A 17,003-nucleotide genomic window follows, 5' to 3' on the forward strand; every position below is an offset into this window, starting at 1 on the left:
AACCCTTGTATCTGACAAGAACAAGAAAAGGAATTACAAATAATGTCTTTCCCCAAATAACCATAATAAACAGTGATCTTGTCACTACAATAAAATATACCTATCAACAAGCACGACTCGTGACGATTGAACAAGCATGGATCGTCACGATTGACCAAGCATGGCTCGTCACGGATGACCAAGCATGGCTCTTGATGAGGGATGCTAAAATGTGTTTGGAGGGCTTTAGGGGTTCGTAAGTACTTTAATTGGTTTTAAATGATTATTTATGTATTTTTATGATATTTTTTGACAAGAAAATCACATAAAATCATGATGGTAGGTTGGGGTGTAAACTCATTCGACAAGATGAAAACGTTGTTTAATGAATGAAAGGGTTTGTATGAGTGTCTTATTGATTGGGGGAGGGGCCCACTTCATGGGATTCCAAAAAAATAAACATGTATAAATAGTTTCACTATGAAATTTGAGTTTTGTAACATAAGAAAGTAGCAGTAAAGAAGTGTGGAGTGCACACTCGTTGAATCGGGTGGCATTTGCGACGCACGAAAAACATACAAGCGGAGGCTCTCCGCAGCCAAATGTGACGGACGACACCCTCTCCTTAGTGACGGACGGGCTTCTCTCAAACGTGACGGGCGAGCGTCTCTCAATCGTCACGAACGAACCTATCTCATTCGTGGCGAACGGAGGTGCGACGGTTAGCAAAAATCATTGTGTGATAAATAGCAATTACCTAATTTTAATACACTTTTACACTTTCCAACCCACTTTTATACACACTCTCTCTTTGTCAAATCAATCATATCTCCTTCTTCTCTCTATCTCTCTCCTCTAATCATTACAATTTTCACTTTTTCACTCTCCTTTTCACACTTTCTTTCTCATTCCTTAATTTTTCTCGGTATTAGTAAACGAGATCTTTAAATAGTGAAGGAGGGAGTACAAACAAGTACATGAATATTGAAAAGGTTTCATCAAGGTACATTTTGATTTGGCTACTCTTATTTTGTTATTCAAATATTTAGTACTAGTTTATGAATTTCATTTTGGTTTTGATTTTCTTTATAATCCGAAATTTGTACTTTTTGAAGGTTAAAAAATAAAGAAAAGATAAATGGAAATGTTTCCTTCTCCCAAGTAATCTTGATCAAAAGTTAATCATTTAATGCGATGTTTCCTTCTCCCAAAATGTGTTTGTTTTGATATTGACGATATCTAAAAGAAATTCTTCTAGAACAAACCTAACAGTAACTTCCATCCATTGATAAATTGGAATAGGATTTGTAAACCGAAAACGGAAGGCAGGGTTGGCTTGCGCTTGGCCTCTGAAAATAATATTGCTCTCCAAATAAAACTTCTTTGGAAAATTTTGACAACCCCAATTCTATCTGGACTTTTACTATTTACGAAAAATACTTATCGAATATTGATATCCTCAAAGTTAATAAATTTGTATCCTTTTCGTGTCAATTTAATCGTCTTCTCTCTATTAGAGATAAATTTAAAAGTCTGATTACGTGGCAAATCGGTATTGGTACTAAAATCAAATTTTGGACAGACAATTGACTTCCTAACATTGATTTATCTTCCTACATAAGCAACAATGACCCCAACATTCCTCTCAATTTCTTCTGGACTCCAGACAGATGATGGAACAATAAAAAACTTGCAAATTATTTACCAACTCATATTATTAAAATAATAAATTCAGTTTACATTCCGATTTTCCCGATTGAATATAAGATTATTTGGTCCGCCTCTAATGGCAGAGACTTCTCTTCTCAATCTGCTTTTAATGCAACCAGATCAACTAGCAATTTTCTTCATCCTATAAACTTTTGGCAATTAGACATTGCCCCGAAAATAAAAAAATTTATTTGGAAAGCTCGCTCTTATTGTCTCCCTACAACTGAAAGAATTAATCGTTTTTTTCATCGAATCCCCGATCAATGTACTCTTCGCCAAAATGCCATAGAAAGTAGAAACATCTATTCATCTATTCTTTAACTGTCGGTTTACCAACGACCTTTTTTATTGGCTGAAAAATAAGACAAGAATATCTTACTCTCTCAATGATTCTGGCGATTTTATTTCCTCACTTCATCTATTTATCAATTCAAATACCAGTATTCCTTTATCCTTCCATCTTTAGTGGAATATTTGGCAAACCAGGAATAACATTATCTTTAGGGGAGGGGAAAAACCACGACTCACCTTTATTAACAACATCCTTGCTATTGCCACGTCTCAAGTAGATTTATGGATGAATAATGAAGTTAGAATTTCAAAGATTGCTGGTAAAAATTTGTCCAATGCTAGGTCTACTTCAAATAGCTCCCCTTGTTCTTGGTCCAGGCCTCTTCGCAATTGGATTAAGATTAATTTTGATGGTTTTTTAAAGATAATATAGGAAACATTGCGTTTATTATTAGAGACAACGCATGTAGAATTATTGATGTTGATACCCGCGAGGTTCAAAACATTAGTACTCTCCAAGTCGAAGCTTAGGCTGCTCTTGTATGAGTTAAAGAGGTCGTTGGCTTGGGTTTTCCTTTTGTCTTCGTCGAAGGCGACAATCTCACCGTCATTAATAGTTTGAAGAGAATCTGGAAGGTTCCTTGGAAAATAGATCCTATCATTCAAGACACCCACAAATACAACGCTAATTTTATAATTGTCAAGTACATCCACACTAAACGCTCTGGTAATCGAGCTGTAGATTTTCTCTCAAAGTCTCGATGACAACAATCTCATATTTTGAAAGTCATTAGAGTATATACTTCTAGTAAGATGGAAGATATACGAGAACTCATGTCCTTATTACAATATTCTTAGAGTTTGAAATTTTTTGTGTCTTTGTATTGTTTGGTAAAGAAAAACACCCTCTTTGTCTTTGCTTCTACGTCACGAATTACGTCAAACTATAAAGAGAACGGGTAAGAAATAACACTGATTTTTTTATTCACGTAATGCGGTGGTTAGCGGCTACTAACTCGTTCCCCGGCGGCGGTGTGTCCTGCAAAAATTTGCTCCTCCTCCATAAGTATGATCAACATCTCCTTCCCAAACATTCTCACCTCAGCTTATCATCTCAAACCCTACAGCTCCCGCCTTCAATCTGTCAAACTTCAGGTAAAACTTCTCCTCTTTTCCTGTGTTGCTACAATTGTAACAAGTATTTAACATGGTTTGTGAATTGAGATCGATCTTACTCTCAAGACCGTCAGTTCACTGGAACTGATCGGAATTTGAACTTCTCTCTATATCTGATTCAACTAATACAATATATGCATCTTTATTTTGTGCACGATTTCTGTAAATACTTTGGCTTGCTCTTATTTTGGTTCGATTAGAGGATACTGATTGATCTTAGGGTTTAACCATCTTTCTATTTGTTGACCGTGATTAAGCTGCGCGGCATGGCCAAAACTGCACTTGACGAGATGTCACAAACTGGTGCCTTTGACCGGTCTCCTTCCACATTCCGTAATTTGATTTCAAAAGATCCAAATTCTCGGTTCACAGTGGAGGCAGGAAGGTATCATCTCTATGTATCATACGCCTGTCCCTGGGCATCACGCTGTCTCGCTTACTTAATGATTAAAGGGCTTCACAAAGCAATAGGGTTCACGGTAACATACTCCTTGCCTTCCTTCCTTCCAAATTACTAGTAACTATAACTAATTTGGTTACTTACACCCAATCCAGTCTGTGAAAGCCAAATGGGAGAAGACTAAGGAAGGTGATGAGCACAGAGGATGGGTGTTTCCTGTATCAGACACAGAGGAAGAGGGCGCTGAACCAGATCCATTGAATGGAGTAAGAACCATAAGGGATCTGTATGACCTCGCCAGTACAAACTACTCTGGGAAATTCACAGTGCCTGTGCGTATCATCCTTATCGATCTCTGTCCGGTTGGTATACATTAATGAAGTCGAATCTGTCTTTATAGGTACTGTGGGATAAGAAACTGCGGACTATTGTGAATAACGAGAGCTCAGAAATCATCAGGATGCTGAATTCCACGTTCAATGAGGTTGCAGAGAGCCCTGACATGGATCTCTATCCAAGTCACTTGCAAAACGAGATCAATGAGGTTAACAAATGGGTATATGATGGAATCAACAATGGAGTTTACAGATGTGGTTTTGCTACCAAGCAAGAGCCCTACGATGTTGCTGTGGAACAAGTGTATGCAGCTCTGGATAGATGTGAGGAGATACTCAGCAAGCAGCGTTACTTATGTGGCAGCGCAGTTACTGAGGCTGATATAAGATTGTTTGTGACTCTTATACGGTTTGATGAGGTAACTATATAGGATATATGTGTTTGAGTTAGAAAAGGATTTGTTTAATTGGGTTGAAGATGAACAGGTGTATGCAGTTCATTTCAAGTGCAACAAGAAACTGCTGCGGGAATACCCGAATCTGTTGAATTACACAAAGGATGTGTTCCAAATCGGTGGGATGAGCAGCACTGTGAAGATGGATCATATCAAGAACCATTACTATGGAAGTCATCCCTCTGTTAACCCGTATGGGATCGTCCCGGTTGGCCCAAATATTGATTACTCTTCTCCCCATGACAGGATTAGGTTTGCTTAACACCTTACATATATCTTCACTATTCTCTGTGTGTGTGTCTTTGTGCTCTGATGATGTAATGTTGCTTGCTTTATATTTGCTTGTAACGTGTGAAAAAGTGGAATGTCATGATGTACTGTGTATTAGCATCCAACTCAGGGTTGTCTGATTCGTAGAAGAAGCGGAACGTGAACGCGATTTGCGATTCTCCATTTCTTGGAGAATCGATTCGTCAGAGAATCATAAACTGTTGGATCGTTATATTTTGAAACGTGATTCGTTCATCTTTGGAACATGATTCACTACTATTTATAAATTCATTCGTTATTTCAATCAAACATTTCATACATTATTAGCTTAACACGCATTAATAGTAAGCTCATGTATGCTAAAAAAAATTTAAACAAGTTGCGGTACACAATTTATGACGAAAAGGAACACGTTTCTTCCTTTATATCCGTGGTCCGCCCGAGAAGTTCCGGAACGTGAGTATCGATTCTCGATTCTCCATATATGGGGAGAATCAGGCAACCCTGTGCGGAATCGATTTGCCAGAGAATCTCGTAATTTTCTGGAACATGATTTTCCTGGAACGTGATTCATTATTTTCTGGTACGTGATTCGTTATTTTAAACTCAAAGTTCGCCTCTCTCGTGGATTTATATGCCATCAATAATATTTTGGTGTTTAAATTTTAGTTAACCACTTAAAACCGAAATTATATATATTTTAAGTATTTATTACTATCTTATACAGAATTTGATAATCTGTAAAAACTGTTATAGAAAAAGGAAAAATGTTAATATACATAGGCAAATTTTACACAGCTTAAGCAGAAGTGCAAAAAATAAAATAAAATAAAACTTAAGCAAAATTCAAAAGCGGCACCGTTTGCTTCTTCTTCTTCGTCTTCACGTTCATAGGAGACGAAGTGACAAACCCTGGGGCGCACAAGCGAATAGCCGCGCCGCCGCAGCAACGCGCTGCATTCCGCAATCCACACTGCAGTCCGTAGTCGCACACTCCGCGGTGTTGTTCTCCACTCCCGAGTTTCCACCACCTACCGCCCATGGCTGTTTTGAACGCATGCACCTAGAAAACAGGGGTTTGCAACTTGCAATTGCAGGAGAGGAGAAAACATATATTAAAATCTGCAATTTGCAGGAGAATTAGAGAAAACAGGCTGCCAAATCTTCTAATTTGCAGGAGAGGAGAAACCTTCAATCTGCAATTGGCGATCCAATTCTTCTATGCAACTCAATGTACTTGACAACATCGGACTACTGCACTAGTTGTGAGGAACATGTTGTGTTCAGAATTTAAAAGTGTTTCCTTATACTCCATCAGTCCCCTTATAAAGATCTCATTTAAAAAAGAAAACTATTCATATTTTACGGTTCTTGTCTCGATTACTCTCAATGTATAAGTATAAGAAATAACATAGTCATGTGTGGTCTAATTTTATTCATCTCAATAAGTACTTTAATAATATTAAAATTATATAATATTTGGAGTTGTATTATTAGAGATATTAACGAAACAAAACACGTCTCGACGAATGTGCAAAATTGAAATGAAATCTTTATTTAGGGACAGAGGGAGTATAATATATTTGGAATCAATATTTCCTTTCTTTATATTTTCTCAACTTTCATTCTCAGAGCGACCTGTGGCGAGAGTGAATGTGAGGCTAGTTTAACTATTGCTTTAGGCTCCGTTCGACAATATTAGATGAAAGTATTTTTTCATCTAGATGAAATTAGGTAGATGAATAAAAAGTAGATTAAAAGGTAGATGAATTGTGGAATTTCATCTTCATCTAGATGAAAAAATACCTTCATCTTATGGGGGTTAGATGAAGGAATTTCATCTTCATCTAGATGAAATTGGAAAAGGTAGATGAAATTGCAATCTGACAATGAAGAGATGAAATTGTGACTGAAACTAGGCGTTCGTTTGAAAGAGGTAGATGAATGAGCATGTTTCATCTAGTTTTATCCTTAGTATTATATAGATAGATAGACATCACAACTTTGGATGTATAGACATCACAATTTTTTTTATTTAAACAAGGAAAGATCATGCATTATTAAAATCTAAAAAGAAAATTTATAAAAAATACAATAAAATGTAAATTTTTTTGTATTTTTTCTAATTTTCTAAATATATTTTATTAATATTTTTAATATATTTTTAATAACTATAATTTATAAATTATTTTATTTAAATATATAAATATTGTAGAAATCGCGTGTTTGGCACGCGGGTTAAACTAGTTGTTTATGTATGTCAGTAAGCATGAAATTAGTTAACCTAAGTCCAATTAAAATATATACAAGCCCTAATAGCTTGATCTAGGACCTACACCTTATTCGTTTGCTGAATAAATACATTACACCTTATTTGTTGGCTGAATAAATCTAATCATAACTAGAGTATGTGTAGAACACAAATCATAAGAAGATGGAGAAACCTGATCTAAGTTCACTGTCAAGTCAAGAACATGTTGTGTTTTGTATAAGAGAGGAACATGTTGTCTTCAGAATTTAAAAGTGTTTCCTTATATAATATATTTGGAATCAATAATTTCCTTTCTTTATATTTTCTCAACTTTCATTCTCAGCGCGACATGTGGCAAGAGTGAATGTGAGGCTAGTTTAACTATTGCTTTAGTAGAGTAAGGATCATATGAGTATTGTCCTTATAGTGAGTAGGTGAGTACTCATCTCAACCTTTCAGATTATTCTATCCAACGGCCAGCACGCTCTCCTTCTTTTCTAATGTAATTTAATCATGGAGGGGCATTTGGGACTTTTCCACAAGTTTATTTTGGGTGCCCGACCATCTTCTCCTTTCCAATCTTTGCTCCAGTTCTCCATGGCGACTTCGTCTCTACCTCCTTCTCTGAAGATTCTCCCTCATCCTCTCAGTCCTTGGAAGTGGCAAATCTCCTCCTGAAATTCCCAACATCTCTAATGGCGGACTTCCAACGAGCTTCAACACCAACGAGCTTTAACGAGTTTCACCTCCGCATCCCTGGGCAAGAGACCTCCCTTGGCAATGACGATGAAATCTTCGATGACGATGCTTATCCGCGATGTCTGCTTTAGGTTATTAAATCTCCAACGACGCAATCTCCGACGACGCAATCTTCCTATTGTTCTGGATTTGTTCCAGTTCGTCTCCTGCGGTAGGCACTCCCAATTTGCTTGAAATTGTTTAAAATAAGCCTTTTTGTTCAATAGTACTGCTTAAAATCGAGAACAATGTCAATTAGGGCAAATTGTCTCTATGAATTGTGCATATGTGTATAGAGTGACTTGTGCACATTTGTTGTTCGACGAAATGTCTATATGAATTGTGGTCTTTATTGTGCTTGTGTGTGTGTTAATCCTTCACTCTCCTTTCCATTGTAGAAGCGATTTCAGAAATTTTGATCTCTCGTTGCCACCTAAATTTTAGGTCAAAATTGAGGTTCAAAGACTGAAAGGAATGCCTTGCAACGTCGGATCAAACTTGTTCGCCTTGTATAAACTGACTCTAGAGGAATTGCATAAAAGTAAGTCTGTAGAATGGATTTAATTGACTTTTTGAGCATTTTGACTTACTAACCTTATGAGCAACATTCCTTCCATCTAGTGCTCTGCTAGTAAATGAATGATGTTGGTATTGTATGTTCTTGTTACTTGCCTTCATTGACAAATCACTTTTATCTGATCTCATTGCAGCTGTGGCAAAATTGCTTGTTGGGATGAACAAGTTTGAGAAGATGCTGAGCATGTGGCATGCTTATACGTGGAGGGTCTTGCAAGACCTAATCTGTTCTTCTGGGTGGCCTTAAAGATCACCTCAAAACAATCAGGTATAATAGACGAATTCTTTTCATTGGATGCGGTACCAGCTATAATGCTGCTTTAGCCTCAAGGTCTATCTTGGAAGAGCTCTCTGGTAACTGTTCTTCATCTCTATCAGTCTCTTTTCAATGCATAATAGGAATTCCATAAGCGTATGAACTCGCTGTTTTTGTTAGTCAGTCTGGTGAAACTGCAGATACTCTACATACACTGTTGTTTCTGCTGTTAAACTATAATTTATAGGCCAATTAGAGCTGCGGTTTTTGCTGGATTTAGTGCATGTAGTTTCTATTTCAATCGTCTCTTGTTATATACTAATTCGATTGGAACCTCTGCTCTTAATCCGGATGGCATAGAGATCTGAGATAACTCTTTCCAGATCTAACTTGATTAATTCGGTCTTTGTCATTACTTATTTGAATTCTATCAAAAAAGTTCTTATCTTTGGTTTCTGTACAAGTTAAAAATAATTGGTTTCCATTGATACATCTCTTTTGTCAGGGTGGAATGACAGATTCCTTTGTCTTCTTACTTCCTCATCTAAAGTGTTACTCTTAAAATATTAGAAAATCTGTTCTTCCGTGAGATGATTTCTCTTCACTTTGTTTTTCCCGAAAGGTGTCAAGATCCTTCTTGAAAGTTTAGTTTTTGAGTACTTGGATGAGATAATTCCCTCCTATTTTTACATTTTGGATCTATGTCATTCCCTGACTTTCAAACTAGAAACGCATAGATCCGGAAAGTCAGTTTGATAATTATTTGATGCATAGGATGTGGGAACCGAGTACCTAGTTCGTCCCATTGCACCTGCTGAAGAAGAGGAGGATCAAAGTGACTTTGAGCCGCAGGAGAACGGAGATGAGGAAGACGATGATGGAGGGGAAGATGAGGCCCCATCTAAACGCAAGACATCGGGCAAAGATGACTCAGATGATGATGATGAGAGACCACCCAAGAGATGACCAATATTGGAATATGTAACAGGTGAAATCCTCCATCTCTAAAAGCTCTTTCTTTATCTAGAGTTAGCTTCTTCAGCTTGGATTTTTCTTTTTCTTTTTAGTAATTAATGATGTTGATGCTTGGTATGCTACTTACCCTCATTTGAGTTCCAAATCTACACATTTTCAGTGGTAGATTGCGTGTAACGCATAATGCTTTTACAGTTTTTATGATCTGCTTGTGTATGTTGAAATATGTGGATGGGCAATATCTTTACAGTTTTCTCTTTCCTGTTCTCTGTGCAAAGGTTCTCATCATTTTCTTCAGTTCATGCTTTGATTTTCTGAATTTCCTAGTGAAATTGCTTTTCTCCACTTCAAAGGTAAGTAATCGTCTGTGTTCATGTAGTCTCTTTAGTTTTATCATCAATTTGTTTTGTCAATGTTAATGGATCTATCAATAAAATCTGCTCCATCACTGATTTGGGGGTTATTATTGTAAAGGTAAGTGTTCTTTAGATTTCTGTTGGTGATTATGTGTATTCCACCAGGTAATGATGTTATAGAAATTTATATAATGAAGGAATTCATACTAAGATTTGTATACTGCAGGGTTTGTGAAGGTCGAGAAGAGGGACGAGAAGAAGGTTGGAATGCGTATTCCTCCATTTGATGAAAAACAGCTGGTGTACTTTTATTAAAATGAAGGGAAAAGAAGGACACATTGGGTCTGCATTTCAGTCTCCATTTCTACTCCTTCATGAACACATGAATTTGAGTTTCCTACACAACCCTACAACAATAATAAAATTGTAGATTGTCCTACTGTTTGTAGGATGGGTTCTTTTCACTTCCTTTTTGTAGTAATACTTTTTGTTAGATGTCGTTTGGTGATAATTTATGGGAAATATCAATCAGTTGATTACTTTTGGTTGCTGTTTTTATTGTTTGTTAGTCAATATAAATTTTTGAACCTTTAACAAAAATTCATGTACCGTCAATATAAATTTCTGAACCTTTAACAGGGTCTCACTGACTCACTTTAGGCCTTGTTTGTTGATTTAGATTCCCTGTGATCCTCACTGCAACATCTCCAAACTAGAAAATTTTCGAACCTTCAATACAAGTTTATGAACCTTCCATACAAATTTATGAACCATCAATATAAATTTATAAACCTTCAATATAAATTTATGATTTTATTACAGAATTTCAGATTTAAAATTTTGATCTAGATTTATAATTTTTCATAATAGAAATTTAGATTAATGAATTTTATTACAGAAAATTTACGAACTTTCAATTCAAATTTATGAACCTTCCATACAAATTTATGAACCTTCCATACAAATTTATGAACTTTCAATATAAATTTATGAACCATGTACTGAAATGAAAAAACTTATGAATCCGCTTTACAAATTTATTACATAAAATTTACGAACCTTCAACAAAAATTTATGAACCTTGAACATAAATTTATGAACCGCAGACTGAAATGAAAAAGTTTATGAATCCAAAGTATAAATTTTATTATAGAAAATTTACAAACCTTCAATACAAATTTATGAACCATCAATACAAATTCAAGAAACTTCAATATAAATTTATGATTTTATTACAAAATTTTAGATTTAAAATTTTGATCTAGATTTATAATTTTTCATAATAGAAATTTAGATTAATGAATTTTGTTACAGAAAATTTACGAACTTTCAATTCAAATTTATGTACCTTCCATACAAATTTATGAACCTTCCATACAAATTTATGAACCTTCCATACAAATTTATGAACTTTCAATATAAATTTATGAACCATGTACTGAAATGAAAAAACTTATGATTCTGCTTTACAAATTTATTACATAAAATTTACGAACCTTCAATACAAATTTAGGAACCTTCAATAAAAATTTATGAACCTTGAACATAAATTTATGAACCGCAGACTGAAATGAAAAAGTTTATGAATCCAAAGTATAAATTTTATTATAGAAAATTTATGAACCTTCAATACAAATTTATGAACCATCAATACAAATTTATGAACCTTCAATACAAATTTATGAACCTTCAGTAAAAATTTATGAACCATCAATACAAATTCAAGAACTTCAATATAAATTTATGATTTTATTACAGAATTTCAGATTTAAAATTTTGATCTAGATTTATAATTTTTCATAATAGAACTTTAGATTAATGAATTTTATTACATAAAATTTACGAACTTTCACTTCAAATTAATGAACCTTCAATACAAATTTATGAACCTTCCATACAAATTCGCTTATTGTGTTAGCTCCATTGACAGTGTAAGGTTGGGCACAATCGTTATAAATGACATAACTTTTGATTCGATGATCCATTTAAGTATTATGAGTAGTCGTTTTGAAGGTCTCGGTCCGAAACACAATATGAGCGTCTTTCGGGTATGCCTAGGATAAAAGATTTCACATAATCCACGAACATGTAGCGGGACTTTGCGCATACCTTGCATTCAAACGAGCATAACTCTCGCACCGGTTGTTCGAATCGGGCGTATAATATACAGAAAGAAAGCTCTCTGAAAGAGATACACGACCGCAGCTCCGCAGGGGCTGCCAATTTCCTTTTCTCCGAAAACGGACGTTTTCCCCTCAAAATATCACTTTAAATCCGGACAACACATAAAAAACGTCGATTTTCAACTTTTTTAAGCACTAACTTTCCAAGTTGGTCTTGTACCTTGCCTTGCACCTACCCTCAATGCCGCACCTGCTTCGTCATGTATCAATTTGGGAATGAATGTACCGTCAATATAAATTTATGAACCTTTAATAGAAATTTATGTACAACCAATATAAATTTATGAACCTTAAATAAAATTTTATGTACCGTCAATATAAAATTCATGAGATTAAAGATAAGTGAATCTCCAATGGAATTTTACTAAAGAAATTCATGTACCATCAATATAAATTTATGAACCACCAATAAAAATTTATGAACCTTTAATAAAAATGTATGTACCGTCAATATAAAATTCATGAGATTAAAGATACGTGAATCTCCAATGGAATTTTTTGAAAGAAATTCATGAACCGCAAAATATAAAATTTTGAACCTTTAATAAAAATTCATGTACCGCCAATATAAATTTATGAACCATATAAAGATCGTATCCTGTAACAAATTTATGAACCTTCAGTACAAATTTATGAACCTTGAAAATAAATTTATGAACCATAGACTAAAATGAAAAAGCTTATGAATCCGCAATATAAAACCTTCAATACAAATTTATGAACCTTGAATACAATTTATGAACCTTCAACACAAATTTGTGAACCTTCAATACAAACTTATGAACCATCTACATAAATTTATGAAACTTCAATATACATTTATGGTTTTATTACAAAATTTGAGATTTATAATTTTCATAATAGAATTTTAGATTAATTAATTTTATTACAGAAAATTTACAAACCTTCAATATAAATTTATGAACCTTTAATACAATTTTATGAACCTTTACTACAAATTTATGTACCGTCAATATAAATTTATGAACCTTTAATAGAAATTTATTAACACATGAACTTGAAAACATATGAACCTTTAATAGTAGTTTATGCACCCATGAACCATTAATAGAAATTTATGAACCTTTAATAGAAATTTATGAACCCATGAACTTGAAAACATCAAAAAGAACCTTGAATATAAATTTATGAACATATAATATAAAGCTTGTAACGCATAATAAAATTCTAAAAGAGTTATGATTGTGAGGATTGTACTATATATAAAATGTACCTTTTTCAATGAATGATGTATCTCACTGTAATAATATATGAACCGTAGTCGTAATTTTGTGAACCTTCTACTTTGTGAAAACTTATTAAATTTCAGAATGATACTATATTAAAAATGTACCTTTTTCATTGAATCATGAACCTTACTTTAATAACATATGAACCACAATCCTAATTTTATGAACCATCATTTAATGAATCATAGTTGCATATACAAATAATGTTACTAGATGCCAGGGTTATATTATGTTGAAAATGTACCTTCTTCATTAAACCATGAACCTTACTCTTATAATGTATGAACCTTACTCGTAAGTTTGAATCATCATTTAATGAATCATAGTTGACTGTCTTGACATTTTTTTCTTACAATTTCATACCTACACATTTTCTTACAATTTCTTACATCTGCACGATTATCCAACTAATAATAACAGATGTGACAATTAGCCACAAAAATTGTTGTTCTGCTGTCTGGAAGTGTACACAAGCAAAAATACGTCCATACTACTATAAAGACATGTATAATGTATCTAAAATTCAGTGTCATACACCAATGATACAACCTAAATAAGAGGCCTCCCTCACCTGTCTTTTAAATTTGCAATGACTATAACAATGTCCATAGAAGATCTTGTAAAAGGTTTAAATACAAATCTTTTCCAGCTCCTCCGCTTCAAACACCGCCACCGGCACCGCCGTTGTTTTAACACCTCGTATCTCTTCTAGAATCCTCTTCTCAACTTCTAGGTGTTCATAGAGTAGCCAGAAGAACCACGTCAGAGCAATGGAGGTCGTGTCGCGCCCAGCTAGGATGAACATTATGCACAACTCCCTCAAAAACTTTTCCGACAGAGTGTCGTACCCGTTTTTCTGTAACTCTAGCAGGCGTGACAATAGTTCGTCGCAGTTGTAAGTAACATTGCTGTTGACGTCAGCCTTTCTGTTATGCAAGGTCTGATCGACGAAGTCGTGGATGACCATAACAACTTGTTTAAGCTTCTTCTCCTTTCCGAGGCTTAACCACTTCATTGGCTTCCAATAGAAAGGCGGGACCACGAACATGTATAGAAAATATTCTGTTGCATCCTCGATTTCTCTGGCGAATGGAATCTCAATCAGATCCATTGCTAGGCAGCCAGGGTCGACCCCCAACACCAAGATGCAAATGTTGTCGAAACTGAACCTGCGAATCCATTCTTGAAGGTCCACGCTTGAGCTGCTGCTACTCTGTTCTGCTACCAACCTCAGTAGCTTATCTTTCACCAAACTTTGCGTCATTTTAAATGAGTACTCCGCAAACCTGTGGGTGTGCATCTGGTAGGCGGTGAGAAGATGTTGCTCCTTCCAGATAGGGCCGTCGGCATTGAAGATTCTATCTTTTGCATATTTTGCATAATCCAATGAATAAAATAGAGTCTCCAAGCTCAGCTACCACTACAATTTCATGGATCACCAACATCTCGGTATCTGCAATTGAATAGGCAAAATGGTTGTGATTGTCATTTGAATAGTTCCCATAGCCTAATTCAGTGAATTCACAACAAAAAGCTTTAACTGAAATAAAAGCAACAAAGCATCAAGTACTATCAACAGAAAGTACTAATCAACTAGCTTTGACATCCACCAGAACAGATAGTTTGATAGCACTCACAATAACTAAAACATTACCAACATAGTTAATGAAGGATTAAGATCCATTGTTAGGCAGCCAGGGTCGACCCCCAACACCATGATGAAAAACGCTGTCGTAACTGAACCTGAGAAGCCATTCTTGAAGGTCCACGCATGAGTTGCTGCTACTCTGTTCTGCTACCAACCTCATTAGCTTATCTTTCACCAAACTCTGCGTCATTTTAAATGAGTACTCCACAAACTTGCGGGTGTGCATCTGGTAGGCGGTGAGATGATGTTGCTCCTTCTAGATAGGGCCGTTAGCATTGAAGATTCCATCTTTTGCATCTTTTGCAAAATCCAGTGAATAAAATAGAGTCTCCAAGCTCAGCTACCACTACAATTTCATGGATCACCAACATCTCTGTATCTACAATTAAATAGGAAAAATGTCCGTGATTGTCATTTGAATAGTTCCCATAGCCTAATTCAGTGAATTCACAACAAAAAGCTTTAGCTGAAATAAAAGCAACAAAGCATCAAGTACTATCAACAGAAAGTACTAATCAACTAGCTTTGACATCCACCAGAACACATAGTTTGATAGCACTCACAATAACTAAAACATTACCAGCATAGTTAATGTGGGATTAAGATCCATTCCTAGGCAGCCAGGGTCGACCCCCAACACCAAGATGCAAACGTTGTCGAAACTGAACCTGAGAATCCATTCTTGAAGGTCCACGCTTGAGCTGCTGGTACTCTGTTTTGCTACCAACCTCAGTAGCTTATCTTTCACCAAACTCTGCGTCATTTTAAATGAGTACTCCGCAAGCCTGTGGGTGTGCATCTGGTAGGCGGTGAGAAGACGTTGCTCCTTCCAGATAGGGCCGTCGGCATTGAAGATTCTATCTTTTGCATGTTTTGCATAATCCAATGAATAAAATAGAGTCTCCAAGCTCAGCTACCACTACAATTTCATGGATCACCAACATCTCTGTATCTGCAATTGAATAGGCAAAATGGCTGTGATTGTCGTTTGAATAGTTCCCATAGCCTAATTCAGTGAATTCACAACAAAAAGCTTTAACTTAAATAAAAGCAACAAAGCATCAAGTACTATCAACAGAAAGTACTAATCAACTAGCTTTGACATCCACCAGAACACATAGTTTGATAGCACTCACAATAACTAAAACATTACCAGCATAGTTAATGTAGGATTAAGATCCATTGCTAGGCAGCCAGGGTCAACCCTTAACACCATGATGCAAACGTTGTCGAAACTGAACCTGAGAAGCCAGTCTTGAAGGTCCACGCTTGAGTTGCTGCTACTCTGTTCTGCTACGAACCTCAGTAGCTTATCTTTCACCAAACTCTGCGTCATTTTAAATGAGTACTCCACAAACCTACGGGTGTGCATCTGGTAGGCGGTGAGAAGATGTTGCTCCTTCCAGATAGGGCCGTCGGCATTGAACATTCCATCTTTTGCATCTTTTGCATAATCCAGTGAATAAAATAGAGTATCGAAGCTCAGCTACCACTACAATTTCATGGATCACCAACGTCTTTGTATCTGCAATTAAATAGGCAAAATGGATGTGATTGTCGTTTGAATAGTTCCCATAGCCTAATTCAGTGAATTCACAACAAAAAGCTTTAACTGAAATAAAAGCAACAAAGCATCAAGTACTATCAACAGAAAGTACTAATCAATTAGCTTTGACATCCACCAGAACACATAGTTTGATAGCACTCACAATAACAAAAACATTACCAGCATAGTTAATGTAGGATTAAGATCCATTGCTAGGAAGCCAGGGTCGACCCCCAACACCATGATGCAGACGCTGTCGAAATTGAACCTGAGAAGCCATTCTTGAAGGTCCACGCTTGAGAGTCTGCTACTCTGTTGTGCTACCAACCTCAGTAGCTTATCTTTCACCAAAATCTACGTCATTTTAAATGAGTACTCCACAAACCTGCGGGTGTGCATCTGGTAGGCGGTGAGAAGATGTTGCTCCTTCCAGATAGGGCCGTCGGCATTGAACATTCCATCTTTTGCATAATCCATTGAATAAAATAGAGTCTCCAAGCTCAGCTACCACTACAATTTCATGGATCACCAACGTCTCTGTATCTGCAATTAAATAGGCAAAATGGCTGTGATTGTCGTTTGAATAGTTCCTATAGCCTAATTCAGTG

General features: G+C 35.7%; 1 protein-coding gene across 1 annotated transcript; it reads left to right on the plus strand.

Annotated features, from left to right (window-relative positions):
* Positions 1-3,422: 3,422 nt before the first annotated feature.
* Positions 3,423-4,608, plus strand: LOC141250818 (glutathionyl-hydroquinone reductase YqjG-like). Its single transcript, XM_073670102.1, has 4 exons — positions 3,423-3,635; positions 3,712-3,888; positions 3,957-4,310; positions 4,378-4,608. The coding sequence occupies exons 1-4, from the start codon at positions 3,423-3,425 to the stop codon at positions 4,606-4,608; spliced, it is 975 nt and encodes a 324-aa protein (XP_073526203.1).
* The last annotated feature ends 12,395 nt before the right edge of the window (positions 4,609-17,003 follow it).

Source organism: Phyllobates terribilis, unplaced genomic scaffold, assembly GCF_046119375.1.
Source record: "Phyllobates terribilis strain yellow unplaced genomic scaffold, ASM4611937v1 Scaffold_6156__1_contigs__length_46476, whole genome shotgun sequence".
NCBI classification, from domain to species: domain Eukaryota; kingdom Metazoa; phylum Chordata; class Amphibia; order Anura; family Dendrobatidae; genus Phyllobates; species Phyllobates terribilis.